Source organism: Macrosteles quadrilineatus, unplaced genomic scaffold (genome assembly GCF_028750875.1).
Source record: "Macrosteles quadrilineatus isolate MER2022 unplaced genomic scaffold, UCM_ALF_1.0 Scaffold_13__1_contigs__length_4303367, whole genome shotgun sequence".
NCBI classification, from domain to species: Eukaryota; Metazoa; Arthropoda; class Insecta; order Hemiptera; family Cicadellidae; genus Macrosteles; species Macrosteles quadrilineatus.
In genome coordinates, this window is record NW_026542606.1 from 1,113,820 (window position 1) to 1,139,628 (window position 25,809).

The following is a 25,809-nucleotide window of genomic DNA, read 5'->3' on the forward strand; positions in this document are numbered from 1 at the left end:
AGCCTCAGAGGACCCCAGCACTCGGCTTGACGTGGATAGTGTCACGTGCAGTTCAAAAAAGCAGTCTAGTGAAAGTGTAAATAGTTGCAAGAAAGAAATCAGCATTCTTAGCAATAGTAATAGCAATAGTCCAAGCATTGGTAGGGATCTTTTTTTAGAAAAGTAAAAAATCCAACAAAAAATAATAACATAAATATTTTGTTTTTAAATATTCAGGGACTAAAAGATAAAGTCTTCCTGTTGGAAGGATTTTTAATTGGCCTAGATATTCACATAATTTGCCTGTCAGAACATTGGCTTAAGTCAAATGAAGTTGATTTTTCAAATCCAAGTGAATATACTTTATGTAGCTCCTTTTGTAGAAGTGATTTTAAAAGAGGAGGCTCCTTAATATTCGTTAATAACTATTTTTTGTCATGTTTTACTGAATTGGATGTAACATTTCTTTGTCAAGAATTACATTTTGAAATATCAGCTATTATTTCACTAAAATTAAAATTAATTGTACTCTCTGTATACCGATCCCCTGATGGTGGTCCAGCTATTTTCTTAGATAAGCTAGATATTTTGTTTAACTTTCTTTCTCAGTGGCTTGATTACACTGTTGTGATAGGTGGAGATTTTAACATTGAATTTGATGTCACTAAAGATAAACGTACTGTAAAAGAATTTTTAAATTTACTAAGACAATTCAACTTTTTCTGCCAGAATTTCAATTCTTCTAGAGGTCCAAACTGTCTGGACAATGTATTTATTAACCGTACTAATAGGGAATCTGTCCATTTTTGTGCTATTGAACTATTTCCTTTTTCAGATCACGATAGCCTAAAATTTACCATAACTCTAGATATTAAGAAAAACCCAATTGCATCTAATGGTACCAAACCAAGTATGTTTAAAACAATTTTACCACGACGTAGGTTAAGTGATTTATTGGAAATGATTTTTTGTACTGACTGGGAGCAGGTTATGTATGGTATAACTGACTCTATATCCTTGTTTTCATGTTTTTTCCAGAAAATTTGCAACTCAATCAATTTCTATTGTAAGAAAAAAATCATAAATAGTTCTGATAACAAAACGATTGGGTTACCAAAACAAAAATGGTACACAACCGAACTTGCAGGTCTTAAGCAAGAGATTTTAGTTATAAGTAAGGTCCTTAAAGAATCTTTTTCTTCTAATCCAAGAGTTTGTGAACAACTTAGAAATCTAAAAAAAATGTATAGACAGAAAATCATTAAGGCAAAACTAGACTTTAATCAAAGACAGAATGAAAATAGTAGTAACAAGTGTAAAGCTGCTTGGAATATCATAAAATCAAACACCCAAAACTTAAGAAATGAGCCTTCACCAAATATTACACCATCTCAATTTAATGCATATTTTGTTGAATCAGTTCAGACTATAAAACAGAACATAGGCAACCCAAATCTTTTCCCAAAGCATTTTGTCAATAATACTCAGGTTGCTCCAGTAAAATTCAATTTCAAATTAGTAAACCAAAAATGTATCATTGATGCTATTAAAAAATTGAAAAACTCAAATTCATTGGACTGCTACAACTTGTCAAATAATATTCTCAAAAAAATAATCCCTGCTATCGTACACCCTTTAACTATAGTAATTAATAGTCTTTTATCTGATGGACATTTCCCAGAACAATTAAAACTATCCCGCATCTGTCCTATTTTCAAGAAAGGAGATAGAGACAAACCCGAAAGCTACAGGCCGATTTCAATAGTTCCGATTCTATCTAAGGTAATTGAAATAGTAGTTTTTGAACAAATTTATGAGTTTCTTGAAATCAATAACCTTTTTTCTACTTCACAATTTGGTTTTCGAAGTGGTAGATCAACTTTAGATGCCATTGATACCTTAGTTTGTGATGTCATTGAAGCCTTTGAGTCAAGGGCCTTTGCTTGGGCCACTCTGTGTGACCTGAGCAAGGCTTTTGACTGTGTGAATCACCAGGATCTTTTGATGAAACTTCAACACTATGGCTTTGGAGATACCGTTCTTCAGTTTCTTAAATCTTATCTCAGTAATCGAAGACAGATTGTCTCTGTTAACGGTGAGATGTCAAATGAGATAATAGTGGATTGCGGAGTGCCTCAGGGGTCCGTACTTGGACCACTCATGTTCTTAATTTCTATTAATGATCTTCCAAGTAACATTTCAAAACCAACTAAATCTATTTTATATGCAGATGATACAACTTTCTTTTCAAAGAGCAGAACAATAATTGAATTAGAACAAATAGCCCAAACTGCAATGAGTGATGCCTCAGCATGGTTTCAGTCAAATAATTTTCTTCTGAACAACAATAAAACTCAAAACATTTTTTTCAGTTTAAGACCCACGGATCACGTGTTTCATAATATACAACACAGTGTGAAATTCCTAGGTATGCACATTGATAACCAGCTCAGCTGGGAATCCCATGTAGATTATCTATCAACAAGATTATCTCGCGTTGTTTATCTAATTAGAAGACTGATCTCACTTGTTGACAGTAGCTATGTAAGAATGTCTTATTTCACCTTTTTTCAAAGTATTTATCGCTATGGCTTGATATTTTGGGGAAGCAGTTCAGGAATTCAGGATATTTTACTGATTCAGAAAAATATTGTTGGAATTATATGTAATGAACATCCTGATACTCATTGTAAACCTCTTTTTATTAAACTTGAATTCCAAACAGCTATTAATTTGTACATATATGATATCATGGCTTACAGCCTTAAAAAATTACCCTTTCAAACCTTATGTAATGATATCCATAGACACAATACGAGAAACAATTTAAATATTAAAAGAAGTTTTTTCAGATTAAATTTGACTATAAAAAGCCACATAGTGATGTCACAGGTAGTATATAACAAACTCAGTAAAATTGTTCAATCATATCCAACACACTCAATGTTTTTAAAACAATTTTATAATTGGCTTTTGAAAAATCCCTTTTATTCTCTCTCAGAGTTTTTAGAGAAGAAGAAAATTGTATTTTAGCTTGTAAGCATTATATTTTATGACCTTATGACTAGTTATATTCTTGACTGTTGCTAATACATGTATAATGTCAATGGCAAATAAAGATTTCTATTCTATTCTATTCTATTCTATTACAATCTTTTTGAGCAAAACGAAATAAAAGTAAGTGATAAAAAAGATCAAGATTTTTGCATTATTCCGATCAAACAGAGCGAAAATAATGATGACCAGTCTGATTTTGACACTATATTTGAAGAAGAAAATGACAGTGAAATGGAAAATGATATTATTTTTGAAGATGCTATTGAAAATCAAGCTGATGATTCACCAAGCTCAAATGATATTGAAAATCAACCTGATGACTCACTAAGCTCAAATGAACATTTAGACACTGATGAAATAAGGGTATCACAGAAAAGGCAAAGAAACCCTCCTCTTTGGACAAAAGATTATCAAATGTCAGCTACCTGCAATGAAGATTCAAATTTAGAATCTTCAGAGGAATGGAATGAAGCAATAAAAGAGGAAATAAAAGCTCATTTAAAAAATGAAACTTGGGTGCTCGAGGATAGAAACAAAGAAATTAATGTAATTGGTTGTAAAATGGTATTAAAGAAGAAACTAAAACCAAATGGAGAGCTAGAAAGAAGAAAAGCACGATTAGTAGCAAAAGGATTTGCACAAAAACCAGGCATTGACTATGATGAAACTTTTGCTCCCGTAGCAAAGTTAAGTTCAATAAGACTTATGCTTGTACTTGCTGTTGAAGATGATCTAAGTATTGATCAAATGGACGTTTCAACTGCTTTTCTAAATGGAGAAATAAAAGAAAAAGTTTACATGGAACTTCCTAACAACTTTGAGAGATACCTCCAAGAAATAATGGTGGATGAGAGTGAAAATGAAGATAAAAAACTATTCAACAAAACAAAGAAAATGATTACTGACTTAAAAAATGCTCAAAACAAAAAGGTTTGTCTACTAAAAAAGGCAGTTTATGGTTTAAAACAATCAGGAAGACAGTGGTATATGAAGCTTGATGAAAAACTAAAGGAACTGAAATTCACACCATCTCAAGCTGATCCTTGTATATACATTTCAACAGTAGGTGGATGCAAATCAATAATCTCTGTATACGTAGATGACATTTTAATTGCTACGAAGAACCAAAAGTACCGTAGTTACATCAAAGCCCAGCTCATGAAAACTTTTGAAATGAGAGATTTAGGTGAACTAAGCTATTGTCTGGGGGTAGAGTTCACAAGAAAGAATGGAAGGATATCAATGTCACAAACGAAATACATAAATGAAGTCCTGAAAAAATTCAATATGACTGACTGCAAACCAGCTGTAACTCCACTAACACCAGGTCTAAAATTGGTTAAAGGACATGAAAAAGATTGTAACTACCCATACCAAAATTTAATCGGTTCATTGATGTATTTGTCAATAGCCACAAGACCTGACATAACACATGCTGTGAGTTACCTGAGCCAATATAACTCTTGTTTTGGAAAAGAACACTGGATTGCTGCAAAGAGGGTTCTCAGATATTTGCAAGGCTCAAAGAACTCGTGTCTTGAATTTTTCAAAACAGGAAAGCCATTAATTGGAGCAGCAGATGCAGATTGGGCATGCAGTGAAGACAGGAGATCGTACACCGGTTACTGTTTTAAATTTGGCGGGGCTGTAATCTCCTGGGAATCAAAAAAGCAGAGGACTGTAGCTCTGTCTACGTGTGAAGCGGAATACATGTCATTGACTGAAGCAGCAAAAGAAGCCATTCATTTAAAACAATTGATTAATGATATGGGAAGACCTCAAGAAGTCATTGAAATATTTTGTGATAACCAATCAGCTATTACAATGGCTAAAAACTCCATTATAGGAAGTAAATCTAAACATATCAGAGAACATTTTATACGGGAAAAAGTACAAAATGGAGAAATAAAATTGAACTACCAACCCACAGAATACATGGTTGCTGATATTTTTACTAAAGGACTAAGCGAACCAAAACATCACAAATTTCAAAAGTGCCTAGGACTTTTACCTAGCTAAGTTTGGTGAGGGGGGATGTTGAATATTGCAACCCAACTCATCTAGTCTGGATTAGTGATGGACCATCATATGTATAATAAAAACGATTATATACTATTCTGTCTTCTCATATTCAACATTAATTAACTACTAAATCATTATATACAAATTGTTTTTTGGTTGTGACACAGAACCCCTTGTGATGTTTAAAATAAAGTTAAAGACTACCAGCGAATTCCCGGACGCTGTAGCAGACCTTATTTATCAACATGGACTTCCTGAACATGGTACATTTCCTGAATTTTCCAATGTCCTGTTCGGCTTTCAAAGGGAGAGGGAGGTCATTAAAATGTTTTACTGCATTGAAATGGAAGTTTTTCAGAAAGAAAGTGGTTGAGTGTCGTGGTACTGAAAAATTGAAATTGTTGCGGAGAGGATAGCTATGGATACTTGGAGAGCTATATGATGATTGGTTTTTCTTGATAAATGATAATGTTTCTAAAATGTAAATGGAAGGGAAAGTTAGAACTTCATGTGATCTGAAGACATCTTTGCAGGATTGAAGACGGTGAAGGGAAAAAACAGTTCGGAGAGCCTATTTTGAAGCTTGATTATGAACTGAGTCCTTTGGCTTTCACACCCCCAGACAGGTACAGCATAAGTCAGATAAAGATAAACAAGTCCATAGTAGGCTGTCAAGAGGACCTCAGACGAAACGGTATGTTTAAGAGTGCGGAGCATGAATGTTCCTACAGATATCTTGTTTGAAACGTGTTCAATATGCTTGTGAAATTTGAGGTTCTCATCATGAATTAAACCAAGGAACTGTACATCTGGGGAGGGGCAAATAGTGGTATCATCAAGAAGAACGTGTATGTCAGTGTCAGTGGATGTGCTATGCTGAGAAATGCTAAATTTAAGGAGTATGGCTTTGTTTGCATTCAAGATTAGTTTATTATCCTCACAACACTGAAGCAGGCAGTTGTATTAAAGAAATAAGGTCTGTTCTAAGGCCTGCATACTGGGATTTGATTGCCTTCTTCTTACTATGTACAATACAACTTTAAAATAAAACCTACAGAATACTGTGAATGAATGTGGACATTCTGCTACGGGCTATTGGTGATTATATTAAAATTGCCATTCAAAACAAATGTACAATTCAAGGACAAATTCCTGATCATCCATCATTCATTATTATTTTAGTTTCCAGGTCGGCCAGACACCATAATCAATATTTTATAACTCATTGCTTTTATTGATAGCTGGGATTGAAAGATCAAGACTCCTGCAAACTAAAAATATTAACTGTACAATCTATTTACGTAAATTCTTTGTAATTTGATTTTTACAAAAAGAAAAAAACTCATCAAAATGTTTCTGTCACTCTCATGCACTAAGTACAAGAATGTTAACTAATTTGCATGCACTTCATGCTATCCAATTCCCAAAGAAATGTATCAATGAAGTTCATTCTGACCTGTTTGCGACCCAGATGGACCAGGCTTTTGCCCATTGTGTGCAAGGGATTTTGGAATGAAAAAAGGAATTGTTGCTAGGTTCAAGAGCAAGTTTGATGGAGTAACAGAGCTCAAGTCACAGAATGTAAATGTAGGTGGCTGTGCATCTTTAAATGTTGATGGGCGTTACATATTTTACTTGGTAACAAAAGATTGCACCTATGGAAAAGCAACTTACGAGACCTTGCAAAGCTCACTGAGATGACTAAAGGCTAAATGCCAGGAGTTAAAGGTTTCTACGCTGGCAATGCCAAGGTTTGGGTGTGGACTTGATGGACTTAAATGGAGCATTGTAAAAAATATCATCAGCAGAAACTTTCAAGACCTAGATGTGACTATCAACATTTACCAATTTAACTGTAGGGGAGTACCTGAATGGGAGATGAAAAAACAGACTATCTAATTTCTGACAGTTCAACAATGGACGAGCAGATTCAATCTCAGAAGAAGATAATTTCCGGTACGAAAAAAAATACCCCAGAATCTGTGAACTCTGGAAACAATACCAATGATGCTAATCAACCTCAGCACTGAAGTACCCAACAGAACCTCTGAAGTAAATTCATCTGACACAGGCTTCTGCGGATTTGAAACACCTGATAGAAGTGAGATGGAAAAAGAGACTGATTACTGTTCAAGACCAGATGCTCAACTAATCAGAGGGATGTGTCATACAGTCTTCAGTCACTCTTCAGCCTTCTTCATCTACTCCAAGGATGACTAAAAACAACTCTCCTAAAGGACATTATATATTTAAGGAAAAGACAACTGAAATTGTATCCAGTATAGAATACAACACTACTTTAGGAGGTATGGCCAATGGGGAGTCAGAACAGATCCCTGCAAACCTAACAAATCATGAAAGTAGAAAAGAAATTAGTTCAGAAGATGTTAACCTTTTAAGCTTGAGCCGTCTCAAAAGTAAAGGAAGTTCATGGCTGGCGCATTTGAATATTCAAGGGCGGTTTATTGATAAATTTGACGATTAAAAAATACTATTACATAATTCATCTGTTAATTTTTTGTGTCTTAATGAACATTGGTTAAAGGAAGAGCAGGGATTTTTTTTTAACTCCATTCCTGGATATAAGTTAGGTACAGCATACTATAGAAAGAACCATGTAAAGGGAGGATCATGTATAATATTGAAAGATTATATTGATTTTAAAGAAAGGGAAGATTTGGAGATATTCAATCAGGATTTAGTATTTGAATCTTCTTCTATTGAGGTTCCAAAGCAAAACTTGATTATTGTCTCTCTTTACAGTGAACCTGATAGGAGTAATGTACCTTTGTTTTTAAGTAAACTAGAACAATTTCTGACTGCACTGTATAAAGAATAAAAAATTAAACATATTTATATACTAGCTGTAACCCGCGGGCTTTGCCCCGTTTAACTTCTTAATTTTCAAGATGATCTCGTTCGCATGGCTCAATCACGTCCTGGTTGAAGTTCGTTCGCTACGGTCACTCACCTTTAGGTTCAAACTCGTTCGCTACGCTAACTCGCCTCCAGGTTGAAGTTCGTTTGCTACGCTCACTCACCTTTTGGTTGCAAATTAGTTGTTGTTGTAAATCTAAAAAAATAATAGTGCTGCACCCTGTTGGTAATCCTTGTAACTTTAATGCTATTGAACATCATAGAACAGAACCAACTTGTTTAATTGAAACAGCTGTTAAGATTCATTAATTCCATTTCTCATAAGGTACACATGGGAAACTCTAGAGCCACTGGGGCGGAGCCCAGAGGTCGGAGGGTAAAATCCTTACTTAGTGAGCGTCTACTACCCAAAAGGAAGATGCCTGCCAAGTTTCAGGTTCCAAGGTCTTATGGTTTCTGAGATTTTGTGATGAGTGAGTGAATGAATGAATGAGTCAGTGGTATTTGAGCTTTATATATATAGATCTGCTGATTTTAATATTGATGTTAATTAAAATAATTAATTAAAATATATATATATCAATAACATTGAGCATATCTTGGAAGCCTTGGATGAATCACAGAGGGTATCTGGTATTTTCTGTGATCTATCCAAGGCTTTTGATTGTGTATTGCATGAGATTATGTTAGAAAAGTTAAAAAAATATAATTTTTCAATAACTATATTAAAATGGTCAGGCACTGCTCCAAAAGGCAGTAGTCCGAAAATCTCGGACCAGTGCCTTTCGGAGCACTGCCTTTCAGACCACTGCTTGGGTGTCATAAGCTGCACATAAAATTTTTGAGACTTAAAAAAAATACCATTACAGTGATACGTTTGTTTTATTACAAAATGTTGCGTAAGTATATAAGCTATAAGCGGCATTACAGCTCATGAATTCAAATTATAATATTCATAGCTACAAACTATCCAGGAGTTTATTGGTTGTAGAGACATCTTCTCTTGACCTTGAGACTGGTAGTTGCATCAGTCAAGATCACAGCAGAATTAAGCTCGATTATATCAGCTATTCATTATCTTACACCCTCTCACTCATTCCTTGAATAGTTTGGCTTTTGTCCAACATCACCAATGAACGGATAAATTATCACTTCTTATTTATGTGTACCTTCTAAAATTTTACCTCTCTTGGATAGCAAGTCATTAACTATTAGGCAGACGTTGTCTCCTTACCTTAACGGCTTCAAGTATATTCCGTTCAGCCTTTGTATGCGCTGTGTCTTTTTGATTGCGTACAATGGCGGCTTTTCGGAGAACTTTCATTGCGTAAATAGTTCCTGAGTTTTGGCCAGTAATCTTTCTGACTTGGAACACTTTACCATAGCCTGAAATAGAAGATAGACAAAAAAATAATCTATATAATAATAGGCAAGCATGTTTCTTTAAAACCTTTTTTCTCTGCTCGTGTGTATCGCAGGAGAAATCTATCCATACTGTTAGAAAGATATTTTCCTCTAAATGTGCAGAATCCCTTTAAAAATTAAAATCGACTCAAATATGAGCACAAAAAGTATTTGAAATTTTAAAAATTAACATGGGCTTTATGGGTTGCCATGCTGGTGACGAAATAACATTGAAATATAAACAGAAAATCAAAACAAAAGGAATAAATTACAATCACATGTGTTATTTACAGTGTGGGGTGAAAATAGAGAAGCCTGTACCTTTGACTTAAAACCAGACATAGACTAGTAAGATTTAAATGACACACATCATATCAAAATTGGTCAAAAGTTTGGTTTTTAAATAAATATTTATTCCTATTTTTGAAACCTATTTTGGTCCTGCGAAACGTCGGAGTAAATCCAAGGACAATTTTTTATGTGCGTGTATGTGTGTGTTGTGTGTCTTCGTTGTGTTACATTCTGACGAGTCCTGGATTAACAAATTAAGGTGAGTGAAGCCCACAAGCTGATCAATACAGTAAATATTTATTGTTAAGTATCTGTTTTATACTACAAATTTGTACTTATATGTGTTCATTTAAGTCAAAGTAAAAAAAAACACTTTAAATATTTTGTTGGAATTGGTTAAATAGTTTGTTACGTCGTCAATCCTAAAATTAGTCTATGGCGACTGTTTAGTACCGAATTCGGTTTTAAATAGTATTTTGTGGAGCTACTAGTACTGTCGCTTCTGACGTCATGAAGACGACGCATCCCCACCACCGCAGAGGCACTCACGCACTGACCGACGTCGCGCCCAGACGCACGCTACCGCAACTCCCTATAATGAACATTTAATTTGTTTTTGTAAACTCTGTCACTTTACCAGTTATGTATCAATATACCCCTCTTTTATGTAATTTCTGAGTGAGTCATTTGTCCCCCGCTACACTATTGTCTACACCGCTCCTACGATGACAGCTACCATCTACCTCGTTGATGCCGCTCTTGGACCTGCTTCGGACAACCCTGGACCACACCAAGGCCTCCCAGACTTCAGTATAGGTATTGGTAGCTTCACAAACCTTTTTGTTTAATTTTGTCTGCCCGTATTGTCTGTATTTGTCTGCGGCCGGCCATAAGTACCGCGGTGACGGACCGATGCAACTAACCAACTCCTGTCTTTTGACATTGACCTTGGAGGGGGTGAAACAGCTGATTGTGAGCGCTTCCGTTATCAATGTCTTCAATCCTATCAAATATTATGTTACGGCCAAAATTTAGTTTTTCATTTAAACTGTCATGAGGATGTTTTTTTGTTGCTTTGTAGACTTCTAAACTTTCTAGAACATTCATTAAGGAGCCTTTGGTACATTTGTGTAAAATATTTAGGCTATCATTGCAGCTATTAACATTGTGGTTTTCGTTAATCAGGTGATCAGCGAACTTGGAGTGTTGAGTTCTCGATTTAGGTTTAGGAAGGTGTTCGGACCTTTTCTTGAACGAACGACCTGTTTGTCCTAAATATATTTTGGGACAGTCACTGCAAGATAGTTTATATACTCCAGTGGCCTCTAGGCTGTTGGAATGAGTTGTTTCGGTAGTACGTGGATTTAGGAGGCTTTCTAATTTATTCAAAGTTTTGTACGCTAAAGTTACGTTATGTTTCTTCAATTCATTTTTCAAGGTGAAGTGTAGATTGCTACCATATTCTATGGATACAAAGTTTTGAACGGGCTTTTCTATTTGATTTCTGTTTTTTTGTTTACGGATGATATTATCGATAATGTTACTGTTATAACCATTGTTGACGGCTATGCACTTTAATAATGCATATTCGTCATTGTAGTCAGCTTGGGACATGGGTATTTTTAGAAGCCTATTAACAAAACTATTGTAAGCGGCCATCTTATGGGATTGTGGATGATTAGATTATGCGTGGTTAGTATGGTCTGTTGTTGTAGGCTTTCTGTAAATTTTGTAGGCAATGTTGTTGTTGTTTTTGGTCATTGTAAGATCAAGGAAGTTAATTGAATTATTATTTTCGACTTCGAGCATGAATTTGATGTTCTTAGTAATATTGTTCAAGTAATTATTTAAAAGTTGTAGTTGCCTTGGATTGCCATTTAAAACCAAAAATGTGTCATCTACATATCTTTTATAGTAGATGATTTTCTTAGAAAATGTATTGTTGTCGAAGAGGATGTTTTTGTTTTTAAAACTATTGAGGTATATTTCGGAGAGCACACTCGATAACGGAGAGCCCATCGCGAGTCCCTCTTCATGTAGGTAATACTTCCCGTTAAAGGTAAAGTAGTTCTGGTCTAGTGTTGTTTTCAGTAGGTATATTAATTCATTAATAGTGTCATTACTTAGTTGGGAGTTAGTAGACAGGTTTTCTCTGGCTAATTCTAATGTTTCCTATATTGGGACATTGGTGTATAAGTTTACAATATCCAGTGATGCTAAAGTATGCCGGTTTTCTATTTTAATATCTTTCAGCAAATCTATTAGCGCTAGGCTTTTTTTTAGGCTATGGTTCTCGTTCATTTTGATGTTATTTCTGAGAATTTTGTCCAGAACCTTTGCAATTTTGTAGGAAGGTGCTGAGGTGAAATTTACCATAGGTCGGATAGGCATGGCCTCTTTGTGTACTTTTGGCAATTCCCTCAATATTGGGGCCTTAGGATTAACCATTTTGAGGTAGTTGCTACGGTCTCCAATGATGATATGTTGTGATTTATTTATGGCGTTTTTTATTTTTGTTTGAAAAAGGTCGGTAGGATCTTTAGAGATTTCTTTGATATTGTTATTGTTTATCAAATCTTAAACTTTGTTGTTCTAATAGTCAGTTTTCATGATCACAATGCACTGACCTTTGTCAGCTTTAGTTGCAATACATTCATGGGTGATTAGTTTTTCTTTTATATATTTTAAGGTTTTTATATCACTCTAGAGGTGTTTATTTTTATTTTTATTCCGATTCAGGATTGATTTGACTTTATTGTCAATGGTTTGTCTGCCATAATTTTTTGAATTTTCGTCTTTGATAGAGCTAATGGCTATCTCAGCATTTAACAATTCATAGGTTAGGGTTTTATAATATTCCATTTTCCATTTAAGGTGTTGTGCTTTAGTCCTTTATTAAGAACATTCAGTTCAGGTTCAGTGAAAATTATATCTGTGCAATTTTTTACTCTAGAAAAAAATATATGGTTTGCTATGAATGCTTCGATTGGTTTGGATTGTAGTTCTACGAGTTTATCTAATTTACTTTTTGGGTTTCCTTCTTTCTTAGAATGACTTTAGTTATTTGATTTTCAATGTTTGATAAGACGTTGTTGGTTTGAGAAGGGTGGATTGCATTTAAAAGGTTGATGTGTGAGTTCAAGAGTAGGGTATTTAGCATGTCTTTCTTTCTATAGAGAAATTTAATTTTGTTGTTTATCCAGATTCTTTCAGCTAATGATTTGGCCTTTTGAGCGGAAAAACTTTTATTCTTTACTTTCACTTGAACGTAGTTTGGGATGATGTTCAAGTCCATGCATATTTTGTTAAAATTTATGTTCTGACAAGTGTTCAATAATTTTAATTTGGCATTCTTGTATTTTAGGCAATTTTAGCCTGACTGGCGTCCTATTTATTCATCATTGCCTCCAGGATTGATTATTGACTAATTATTTGACTCACCTCCTTTGCCAAGGACCTTGCGCAGTTCAAAATCCTGTGGTCCTGTCTTCTCCTTGTGCATGTTGACCACATGTTCGGACAAGTGGACCGTCTCATGATCATCCGAACTGGAACAAAGAACACCAGCACACTAAGCAAATTTTCAGTTATTTTGGTTAATAATGACATGCATACAAAGGTTTTTTCTTTCTTATTGCCAAAGGAGATCCATCATTTACTTCCAAAAACACCATCCTGAAACTTGCGCCCGCGGGGCATATACAATTTTAAGGACGTTAATAGGCCAGGTTCATGATCTACCTAAAAACATTTCAGCCAATTCAGTTAAGTATATTTCACACTTACCCAAGACAGAAAGCACTTAGTCTTCATGATATAATAGATTACACTACATTTAAACAAAATGTCTTTACCATAATGATTAACAGGAGAGGGTTGGTGAATAAACTAAAAATGTGGGCCTACTTTGGAATAATCCCAACTGATGAATATTGTCCATGTTATAATGCTCCCTTGCATGCTTAGTCAAATGTGAATTTGTTTGCAATTAATGTAACAGACACATTTGAAGTTAGTGGAACAGTTGATGAATGTAATATTTGGAAAGATCCAGTGAGTTATGCCATTGGGACCGCGTCTCGTTGTCCCGCCGTCTAGTTGTACCTACGTCTACTTGTACCTCGAGGCCTAGGGACAACTAGTCGTAGGTACAACTAGACGTAGGTACAAGTAGACGGTGGCACACCTGACTAGTTGTACCTGCAGATTTTTAGGAGGTACAACTAGACGCAGGTACAAGTAGACGTAGGTACAACTAGACGTGAATCCCACCGACAAGTAGTATCACCTAGCTTGTATGGATGCGACCAGTTGTCCCTACGACTAGTGGTCCCTACGACTAGTGATCCCTACGTCTAGTTGTACCTACGTCTAGTTGTACCTACGTCTAGTTGTACCTACGACTAGTTGTACCTACGACTTGTTGTACCTACAAGTATTTTGCGTCCTTACAGTCTAATTGTATCTATCCTTCAATTCGTTACCCTGTTTAATTGATTACTGCACGAGTACATTTTAATAATACCCTTAATTAAATCAGAAACTGCTGTGTTTGAGTATGATTGGCAAATATTTTTCACCGCACTACGATGTTTTAGTAGTTTTACAGACGTTAATTGGAGGCTGAAAGCTACTCATTGCTGTCCAGGGTCGAAATGACAGCTATAGTTGTAATTAAAATTTTCCAGCCCTAGTACCGAAAATCGCTTATTTAATTAAAACATTTATATATATTATTAAATATACTTGCAGTATATCCTTAATGAATTGCAATAGACCGCTGCCTAGCAATTATGTATTACTATTTTTGCTGATTCCTTTAAATATTTTTTCACATAACCTTAAAGTATTTGCATTGATTAGAGTGCATTTCTTATAGTTTACAATGGATTTCCCAGTGAACAATGAACAACGAAGTGTACAATGAAGTTGAGGTCCAGTGGTTGAAAACTCGACCAAAAATAATATGCAATGTACAGACTTCTCTATTTAACATACACAGTAAATAATACATGTGATTGGAAATTTTTCCATTTCAAACAAACTAGAGAAGCTAGTTAAACTATATAAACTAAATTTGATACTGAGCTAGGTATGTGTACACTGGCTATGTAGTCTGCAACTAAACTAATATTGTAATATTGGTCGTGACTAATACCATACAAAAACACTACTACATAAATTACTATATCCCTTAAACTGGTGACAAGTTGAAGGGGAGATACAACTAGCCATAGGTACAACTAGACGTAGGTACAAGTAGGCGTAGGTACAACTAGTCGTAAGTACAAGTAGTCGTAGGTACAAGTAGTCGTAGGTACAAGTAGTCGTAGGTACAAGTAGTCGTAGGTACAAGTAGTCGTAGGTACAAGTAGTCGTAGGTACAACTAGTCGTAGGTACAAATAGACGCGACGTATGAGGTACAAGTAGACGGTAGCGTACCCGACTAGTTGTACCTGCAGATTTTTAAGAGGTACAACTAGACGTAGAGACAACTAGACGTAGGTACAACTAGACGTCCGCACCATCGTCAAGTTGTACCTACAGCTTTGGACGAGGTACAACTAGACGCCTGTCACCAAAATGCAGCAGGTACAACTAGACGCCGGTACAAGTAGACATCGCCCCATGCCATTGACTATTGGATACTGCACAGTGCACACAGGTATAACTTTCAGCTCACAGGATTTTTTCTTTTTTTGTCACTTCTCTCCCCTGTCACAATAATATCAAAAACAATGTTCTAATATTACCAGATAGAAAATTTTATCAGATCGGTTTGATTCTGCCAATTATAACTGAGGAATGTATTACAGCTTACACTTTCCTCATTTACAAGACAGCAGTAAAAAGTAATACAAATTAGTAATCTATGATGAGATTGCTCAGTTTTTACAAGCATTTTACTTATATTTTTTAGACCTACACAAGAAAACCTAAAAAAACAACTTATCAAACAAAAGAAACTAGGAGTCTTTTTCAAACAACAGGTGTATTAAGGGGGTCAATTGACATTTAATATGATAAAAGACTTATCAGTGTTGACCTATTTCTATGATTAACACTGATGTCTTAGAAAGACTAAACTAAATGCCCTACAATAGCGTTAGGAACATTATTGTTGGATATTTTATTTCAAAGTTGGATGACATTGTAAAAATTAACATCAATGTAAACTGAGTTGATCAAAAATACAATTTAATATGATGTTTGACATTGTACAATTAAATCGTGCCTTAAACATCAATAATTGAAAACAGATTTCATGTAAAAATCTATATAATTAATACGCTACATGAAACTTTGTCGGTTGAACTCCTCCGCCATTTCTTAAACGATTTTATCCATTGAAGTCTCATTGGAAAGAGCGTGTCTTGTAGATTTGCAAACTGGCCTTATATTTTTGAAAAAGTCCCTTGGGCTCTGCCCCGGTGGCTTTGAAAGTTCCCATGTTATCCTTATGAAGAACATCATTGTTTATATTTTGATCAGCTGTATAATTTAATTGCTGTTATTTATTTTTCAATTCAATTAAACGCATTGAGTACATTTATCACTATTTGAGTTTGTGTAAACATAACCCCCAAGACGGATCGTGTTAGTATGGTTGGATCTTAAATTTGTGTATTCATCGCTGTTTTGTGTTGCTATGACGGATCGTGTTAGTATGATTGTAACTTAAATTTGTGCATTTATCGTTGTTTTGTGTAGCTATAACTTGTTTATTTCTTTTCTTGTCTTTTTCTTTTCAATGCCTCCGACGCGACGACAATGAAACATAGACAGGAGGCGTAATCGTGATAACGACCGCAGCTACAGAACAGTGACACGTAATAGGCTCAACTGTTAGGTTAAAAATTCGCCCTAACACTAGGCCTACCCCAAAAAGACTTTTCGTTCTCAATTGACCCTCTATCAATGACCTGTGTTGACTGTACAGCGAGGCATTTGGAGAAGGAGAAAACCGGCCGGAATGCTTTAGGTTTATCAATAACAAAGATAAACATGGTCTGAGTTAGGCCTACACACCAGTAATCTTTGAGTTGACTCTTTTAAATTCATTGTAAATATGACTGTTATTCGTTTTGAAATAACTCCTGTTATACTTTGCAATTGCTCGAATTCGAGCAACATGTACACTAGTTAAATATTAATATGATTATGTAGTTAAAAAAAAGTACAGAATAGGTTATTTTGTAAAACCTCTTCTAAACTAAACGGAGGTTTCATCAAATCTAATTCAACCTGCTACAGAATTTACACTCCTTAACTATACGAACATTCGAAATAACAAAAAAGGTTAAAAGATTAGTATATTAAATATATCTAGCCTACTTCAAATCTTTAGTTAGTATGTGTAACATTCTTAGTAAAAAAAACCTTCATATGCAGCCATGAAGTGGACATGTTCACAACAGAATCTTGACCTTGACAACAAAAGGTCATTAACTAAAAACAATGGCATTGGTACAACAGGCAAAACCTAGCTGACTCTGCTACCAACCCTTCTAAAAATATTCTGAAGACAAACACAATATTACTAATTTTTGTTTGTATATTCACTTGAAGATTTCGTAGAAAACGTATAATTAGGCCAATTATTTTAAGTATTTGGTATTTTGGTTTTTGTTATTATTTGTTTGTTTCAATAGATTTTAGTTTTAAGACAAATTACTTGTCAAACATTAATATAACGTGATAATAATAAATAAATAAAATAAACTCTAAAATGAATAAAAGCCAAAAGAAATAGCCGAGCTACTTTTAATATATTTTATTTAGGCCTATTCATTGTAAACATGCTTCTTACTGTGGAGGCGTGAAAAGTAATTTTAACTTCTTTAGGGCAAAATAGTTATTTTTGTAACTAGTGTGCAAAGAGGTACTTTGCTGCACACAAGAGACATGTTTACGCACAAGCCGCCGGGGAGTGTGGAAAGTTTGTCGAGTGCAGCAAAGGCAATTTGCACTCGTGTTACACATTATATTTTCCCTACGGTTATTATAAAGCATATTAATAATTAGTCTTTCAAACACTATACCACACGTTTTTAGGTTAGGATCCAGGCGTTGAACGAAATGGGAAACGCTGCACCAACTGATCGTAGTTGTAGTATCTTAAGGTGTTACCAACTTATTTTCAAGCGTACATGTATTACGTGCCTAATAAAAGCACGCTGTTTTGTGTTGTTTGGTTGGAATACTGGAGTATGGCAAAAACAAGAGTGCAGCAAAAGTAAGTTAATGCAGCAATTAGCAACTTTCTGTACTATAATCAGTGCAAGGAAGCCCACTTTGACAGGTGACTGTAGGAAATAGTTATTTGTGCAACTAGTGAGCAAAGTGAGCAATTGCCTCACTCGAGAGAAATCCTTACTCATGAGCCGTAGACGAGTGAGGAATTGTTTCTCGAGTGAGGCAATTGCACTTTGCACTCGAGTTGCACATTATATTTTTCCTACAGTTACCATAAAACAAATAAATTGGTAAAGAAACGTAACATATTTTTACACAGAAGTGAACTTTTAATCTGACATTTAATGTGAACAGGACAACAGCTGACCAGCTGATTTACAACCAGTGCTGCCAAAGTATTTCGCGCGCATACGACCTTGTCTGCATGTTACGCGCTCACTATTTCGTGCCTTCACGTTGCTAATCTGGAGTGAGACAAAGTAGTTAGAGTGAGACAATGTCAACATTGTCTCAATGACAAGCATATTGGCCACTTTGCTTTCTCAAATCAGTGAGAGAATATGTACATTTTTAGGTAACTGTAGGAAAAAGATATTTTGTTGCTTAGTTTTAAATTTAAAAAGTATTGATTGATATACAGTAAAGACCATTGAATCTTACTAATATCGTGAAAGTTTGTGTATTTGTTTGTTTGTTTGAAGTTCAATCACGCATTAACTACTGGACGGATTGGGCTGAAATTTGTCATGATGATAGCTGACATTCCCGATTAATATATAGGCATATTCTTATCTCAAAAACCCTTTCATCTCAAACCCCCCCCCCCCCCCCCGCCCCAGTGGCTCTGTAGTTCCCCATGTTAACCTTATGAGTATTCATATTTAATGGGAATTAAAGAGTTTAGTCAGCTGTTACAACTAACAAAGTTGGTTATGATATGCAAAAACATTAAAAAGTTATAAGATTTACCAACAGGGTGAGCACCATTATTTTTTTCATAAATGAAAACAGCTATTGAACTAAGCAGCAACTGTGATACGCAAAGAGAACTGTTTAAGTAGGATTGTTCACAGTTATGATTATGTTTTTAATTTCATGAATAATTTCTGATATTTTGCAGTTTTTTTGTAATTTATTTTTCTCTATTTTTTAAGGTGAAATGGTAGAAGATTATGGCTGTCGTAGATGCGTAATACCTCATACATCGCGTCTATTTGTACCTACGACTAGTTGTACCTACGACTACTTGTACCTACGACTACTTGTACCTACGACTACTTGTACCTACGACTACTTATACTTACGACTAGTTGTACCTACGCCTACTTGTACCTACGTCTAGTTGTACCTATGGCTAGTTGTATCTCCCCTTCAACTTGTCACCAGTTTAAGGGATTTAGTAATTTATGTAGTAGTGTTTTTGTATGGTATTAGTCACGACCAATATTACAATATTAGTTTAGTTGCAGACTACATAGCCAGTGTACACATACCTAGCTCAGTATCAAATTTAGTTTATATAGTTTAACTAGCTTCTCTAGTTTGTTTGAAATGGAAAAATTTCCAATCACATGTATTATTTACTGTGTATGTTAAATAGAGAAGTCTGTACATTGCATATTATTTTTGGTCGAGTTTTCAACCACTGGACCTCAACTTCATTGTACACTTCATTGTTCATTGTTCACTGGGAAATCCATTGTAAACTATAAGAAATGCACTCTAATCAATGCAAATACTTTAAGGTTATGTGAAATAATATTTAAAGGAATCAGCAAAAATAGTAATACATAATTGCTAGGCAGCGGTCTATTGCAATTCATTAAGGATATACTGCGTGTATATTTAATAATATATATAAACTTAAATGTTTTAATTAAATAAGCGATTTTCGGTACTAGGGCTGGAAAATTTTAATTACAACTATAGCTGTCATTTCGACCTATGTGTTAAAAGTTAGTGGCAGTGACCATGATCCGAACCCATGACACTTCTGCTTTGGGCCCGAAGTCCGCGACGCTACCGACTGAGCCACCGACTCACCAACCCACCAACCCCACCAACTTAGCAACCCATAAGACTAATGTTAAAAAAATTTGACTTTCAGTTTAATTTTTTTACGTAATTAGATTTTTGTTGGCAGTTCTAACTGCAGTAAACTCGTTTTTAGGCCAAAAATAAACTATTTACAACATTTGAAGAAAATCGTCGGAGCCGTTTTTGAGATCTTGGTGCAAGCAAGCATACATACATACATACAAGCAAACATTGCTCGTATTAGAGTATTGGATAGATGCTTATTCTGCCAATAATTTGTGAATACAACATTATGTTATTGATCAGATCGCATGCATCATACGTCATTTATGCAGCTTCAGATAAATAATCAAGACAGAGTTGAGTGGCTACTGGCCAGTGGAGTGAGTGTAGAAAGTAGTTAAGTGGGACTGCTAGATTGAGCAGATATCAGCAGAGGGTGAAAGTGCAAGGAAGTTCATTCCACCTAGTAACAATTGTTTCCTACATGGAAAAAAGCAGTTCTTTACTCAATTCAACATTTTTGTCAAAGCAAGAGTATGTTAATGCATAGCGAGTTAATTTCAAAACCACTGTATTTGTCTGAAAACATTAATTTTTTTAAACATATTGTCATTGATTTTTCTGATTGCAATTTCTTTGTCTACATTTTGCAATACATTCTGTACATTGCATAAAGTAAAGAATTTTTTGCTATTTTTACATTTCATAGTCTAAGCGAAAGCCTAAGCGAGTCTAATTTCAATTTCTGTTCGTCGGTTGTTTTGTCAATGTGTCTGTAACGCCTAAATGCCAATTTACGTGGCCTACTCAGGGAAAATTAGAGCACACATCAAGGTTAAAATTGCTTTCCTGTATTTACTTTACTGGTGAGAATATCTTTCTTAAGCTATTAAAACATTGCCTTAGCAATTTCAAAATAAAATAACAAACATTTAAAACCCCCGTTTTGTGAGACAATTGACACATTTCTCCCAATTACATACCTCATACCAATCATCAGGTTAGAGAAAAAGTCATCTACTGTATTAATTAAATATCGGCTGTTTCGACCAAAATTCTTTGTACAAACTAACTGTCATTGATATGTTTATCTTATAAGCTGTTTACAACAGTAGGGAAATTTCTTCCCATTATGTTTTTTAAGTTAAGTCAGCCCAAATAAGATGAACAACTTTTTGACTTAAGCAAAAGATTAAATTGTTTGCAACGTGGAAGTACCTACTATAATTAGTAAATTGTACTGTAGTGTTTTCAAATGACTATGTAGTTTTTCAAATGTATGTAAGTAAAATTAAATTATTAGGTACCATCCATGATGTTTGATCGACCAGGAAATTGGGAAATAAACTGTACTTAAGTTTTGATGACCATGAAAAATTGGTGAATCATGCATAAGTTGTATTGGACGTTTATATTTTACATTATTTTTAATGATCACCAAGAATAGCCTACAGCTAAGCATTCATTCACTTATAGCGTTTTGTTGGTTTACTTTTCATCGTTGTGTTAAGTGCAAAATAAGTTTTGTCTTAAATAATGTTCTGTCCGAGTTCTGAACATAACAAAATACTTTAGCTTGAAGGGGTATTTTATGTATCGTCTGATGATTAGACGCGATCAAGAAAATCTGTGCCGTTATCTTTGCCAAGAAACAATTCATGGTCAAAACTATGTGAAGAGAGACTTTTAGTATAATCAACAGAAGCTGGGTGCTGACATGTTTTACACCGCTCCATTCCTATTCCAGTCATATGTTTTATATATATACTAGGTGAAACCCGTTGAAATCGACGGTTACTTTCAAGGCTTACGCTAATTCATCTAACTGCGATAAATATAGTTAAATTATCAAAACATTTAGCTTTGTTTAATTCGTTGAAGAGTAATCTATATATATAAAATCCAATGTATGTTTGTTTGTATGTTTATTGTTTGTTTGTCCTTTATGGACTCCGAAACCGCTCGACAGATTGTAATGAAACTTTCAGGTATTATTAAGCATTATTCAAGGATGGTTTGTGTGAAGTTTGGTGCAGATCCGTCAAAAGGGCTACGCCCCAGTGGCTCTGGAGTTTCCCATTTTAACCTTATGAGTCATGTTAACCTTATGAGAAATGGAATTAATGAATCTAACAGCTGTTTCAATTAAACAAGTTGGTTCTGTTCTATGATGTTCAATAGCATTAAAGTTACAAGGATTACCAACAGGGTGCAGCACTATTATTTCTTTTACATTTATGACAACAGCTAATTTGCAACCAAAAGGTGAGTGAGCGTAGCGAACGAACTTCAACCTGGAGGCGAGTGAGCGTAGCGAACGAGCTAACCTGAAGACAAGTGAGCGTAGCGAACGAGCTAACATGAAGGAAAGTGAGCGCAGCGAACGAGCTCCAACCTAAAGGTGAGTGAGCGTAGCGAACGAGCTCCAACCTAAAGGTGAGTGAGCGTAACGAACGAACTTCAACCAGGACGTGATTGAGCCATGCAAACGAGATCATCTTGAAAATTAAGAAGTTAAACGGGGCAAAGCCCGTGGGTTACAGCTAGTTATCTATATATATATATATATATATATATATAATCCAATGTATGTTTATTTGTTTGTTTGTCCTTTATGGACTCCAAAACCGCTCGACAGATTGTAATGAAACTTTCAGGTATTATTAAGCATTATTCAAGGATGGTTTGTGTGAAGTTTGGTGCAGATCCGTCAAAAGGGCTACGCCCCAGTGGCTCTGGAGTTTCCCATTTTAACCTTATGAGTCATTTTTAAATGGAATTAAAGAATCTTAACAGCTGGTTCAACTAATGAATTTGATTCTGTGATGTTCAATAGCATTAAAACTTTAATAGGTTTACCAACAGGGTGCAGCACTATTATTTTTTTAAATTTATGACAACAGCTAATTTGCAACCAAAAGGTGAGTGAGCGTAGCGAACGAACTTCAACCAAGATGTGATTGAGGCATGCGAACGAGCTCATCTTGAAAATGAACGAGTATTTGACATAAAACCACATTAGGACAGGATGAAGTCTGCCGGGCCAGCTAGTAAATAATATTTAAAAATAATAATGACTATTGAGCAATAACTAAATTAATTGACTATTAAGTCAATTAAGTTAGTTGACTATTACACAGTATCACAATCCTAAAATGCCGTTGGAAGGAAGGGAAACAGGTCTGCGACGTAGGAAGTGGTGGAGGAAGTAGTAGTAAGGCTAGCAGTGCAGAGTGTGGGAACTGTCTGTGGCATTTATGTATCTGCAATTCTATAATTTATTTTCGTAAAAAAATACAACCGACTTCAAACGCTCTAAAAAGAATGAAATAATTTCAATAAAGTAAACTTTTGTATTAGGCAAGCTCACGTATTTTAAGTCGGCGCAGCTCTATGATGATTTTTGATTGAAAGAGGGTGTCCATATTGCAGGTGACTATCTATAACTGTTTGGGTTTTGGGTTAACACTGGTTATGAAAATCATAATCGGTTTGAGAGTCGCCTCATTTGATACCTAGAAGCATCGGTCCACCCAACTAAAGATGTTAATCTGCATGTCTTTTTCATAGTTATGCGTTAAGTGTTATTTTATTACCATAATCAGAGATCGGCATTATATTGGTATTAACGAGTATATTTAAAAAGATTATAACGCATTTAACTTTGAAAAGTAACGTTTTAATGCTAAACTAGCTTATTTCCCCTATCATAATATCAAACTAAATTATTTTCCTATTCATATAGAACATTTGTGTGTGTTATTTTCATAATGTATTTATTCTGAAGTAAACATAAAATGCAAGAAAATATTTAATATATAAACAAAACAGTTTAGTATGCTTTTTATATATTTATGTTATTCAGCTACAATTTATTGATTTTGATTTTCAAAATACACACACAATATTCAATCGTATTTGCAGTTTGAGCTGCGCCGACTTGAAATACGTGAGCTTGCCTAATACAAAAGTTTACTTTATTGAAATTATTTCATTCTTTTTAGAGCGTTTGAAGTCGGTTGTATTTTTTTACGAAAATAAATTATTTCATGATTTTTAGTGACTGTATAATTTTTTATATATTAATTACTTGAAGATTTTTGATAAGCAAAACTGTTTGAAACAGTCAAAAGTTCCACAGAACAATCATTATTTTTAAACTGCTTGAGTCACCTGTTCAGGTTACATAATCAATGGGTATGAAAATAAACATTTTTATATATTCCTTAAGAGGGAAAGAGTTGTCCATTACATTAGGCCTAATGAAAAACTAATTGTATTTCCTAGATACATTGAAGTGTCAGACATCATCATTTCCTGCAATCGGTGTACTTCTACATTATAAAAAGAAATACAGTAACGTCTCAAAGCCTTTTGGAACGATATGAAAGTTATTCCTCAAATACCAGCACTAAAAATCTCTCAAAAGTGGAAAATTGGTCGTTAACACGTATAATACCTTTGGAAAATATTATATGAAAATTGGTTCACAATACACCTTTATTTGTCAATATCATACAGCTATTCACTGAAACATATATGTTTTTGTAAGTCAGAATATTCAATACTAAAAACAGAATTACTGTATACACAAATCAGATCAAACGTTAAAATGCATTTTTTATAGTAACCAAAACAAAATGCATTTTCTCAATGTAATTAATTTAGGCTCCATGGCAGAAATAGTTTATTGATCAATATGAAGCAACTGTTTCATTAAGAATTGTCTGTAGCTTCATTTAAATGGTTTTAACTAACAGCTGAAGGAATGCTATTATTATTTAATGCCTTCTGTGCACAAATGTCAACAATCTTCAAAAATGTAAACAAAATAAATGTTGAATATTTGAGGTTTTCAGAATTTTTCACCGAAACAAATATTATACTTAAACATAATATATAAGGTACCAAATAGAAACTCTCCTGGTTATTTTGGTGGTGGAACCACACTGATCGGTAAAAGAATCACAGAGAAATTGGTGAACATACATAGAAAAAAAAAAACATCGCCACAAACAAATTAAGAAACTCCTCCTTTTGTTGGTAGTGGGGAAGTCGGTTAAAAATGGTATAGGGAAGGAGGCCAAACAGGTCCAAAATGTAGGGAGTGGTGAAGGAAGTAGTAAAGGTGATCAGTGTGTAGTTTGGGAGTGGATTAATGTATCTGCAATACTAAACTGCTTTCAGCCCCAGGTACTATTTATAATACGTTAAGCTGATTTTGGTGTTATATGCTGATATGTGAATTGTTATTTACAGTGGCGGTTCTAGGGGCCTTGTTATGGGGGGCTGCCGGGGTGTTCCTCAACAGTAGGGGGTCCAAGATCTCCTCGCCCGGACAGTTTGCTATTTTTAAAGTCACATTTAAGGTCTATAAACTATGTTCAAAAACCACCGTTAAGTATTGTGAGCCAAAAGACACCAGCTCTAGATGTATAATATTAAATTTATACCTCGGTTTGTGACGATGACCGCAGCGTCGCATATACGAGGTAAGTTCGGAACGTAAGATTCCCCTACTCTCCGGGGGAGCACTGCGATTGCATGTTAGAGCATGCGCAGTAGTTACTCCGTGTCATCCAGAAGGAAATGACGCCATATGGAACTCGCTTTTTTTGTTGTACACTTAGTAATGCTTCTTCGTAATGCCTGCGTTGGTTGAAAATCCAGCCGATTGTGAAATTTGATCAGTGATTTGTTTTTTTAATACTGTAAAAGTCAAAAAGTTATAGCAATTGACATTTACTGACAAATCTATTATGGGGGACAATGTAATTAGTGATTCAATGGTGAGAAGATGGGTTTGACAGTTCAAAGAAGGGCGAGATACAGTGCATGATGAGGAACAAAGTGGACGTCCATCTGTGGCAAACAATGAAATGATTAGTGCAATTAGTCAATGTGAAGATTAAAGAAAACTTTAATTTTACAATATGAGCTCT

General features: G+C 34.8%; 1 protein-coding gene across 1 annotated transcript in view; it reads right to left on the reverse strand.

Moving 5' to 3' along the window:
• The window catches only part of LOC129004980 (ribosomal protein S6 kinase beta-2-like), a 139,525-nt gene that overhangs the window by 74,876 nt on the left and 38,840 nt on the right, over nt 1-25,809 (reverse strand). Inside the window, exons 3-4 of the mRNA XM_054433713.1 lie at nt 13,072-13,178; nt 9,170-9,321 (exon numbers count right to left, since the gene is read on the reverse strand). Coding sequence (XP_054289688.1) covers nt 9,170-9,321; nt 13,072-13,178 — 259 coding nt within the window. The remainder of the gene's footprint in view (nt 1-9,169; nt 9,322-13,071; nt 13,179-25,809) is intronic.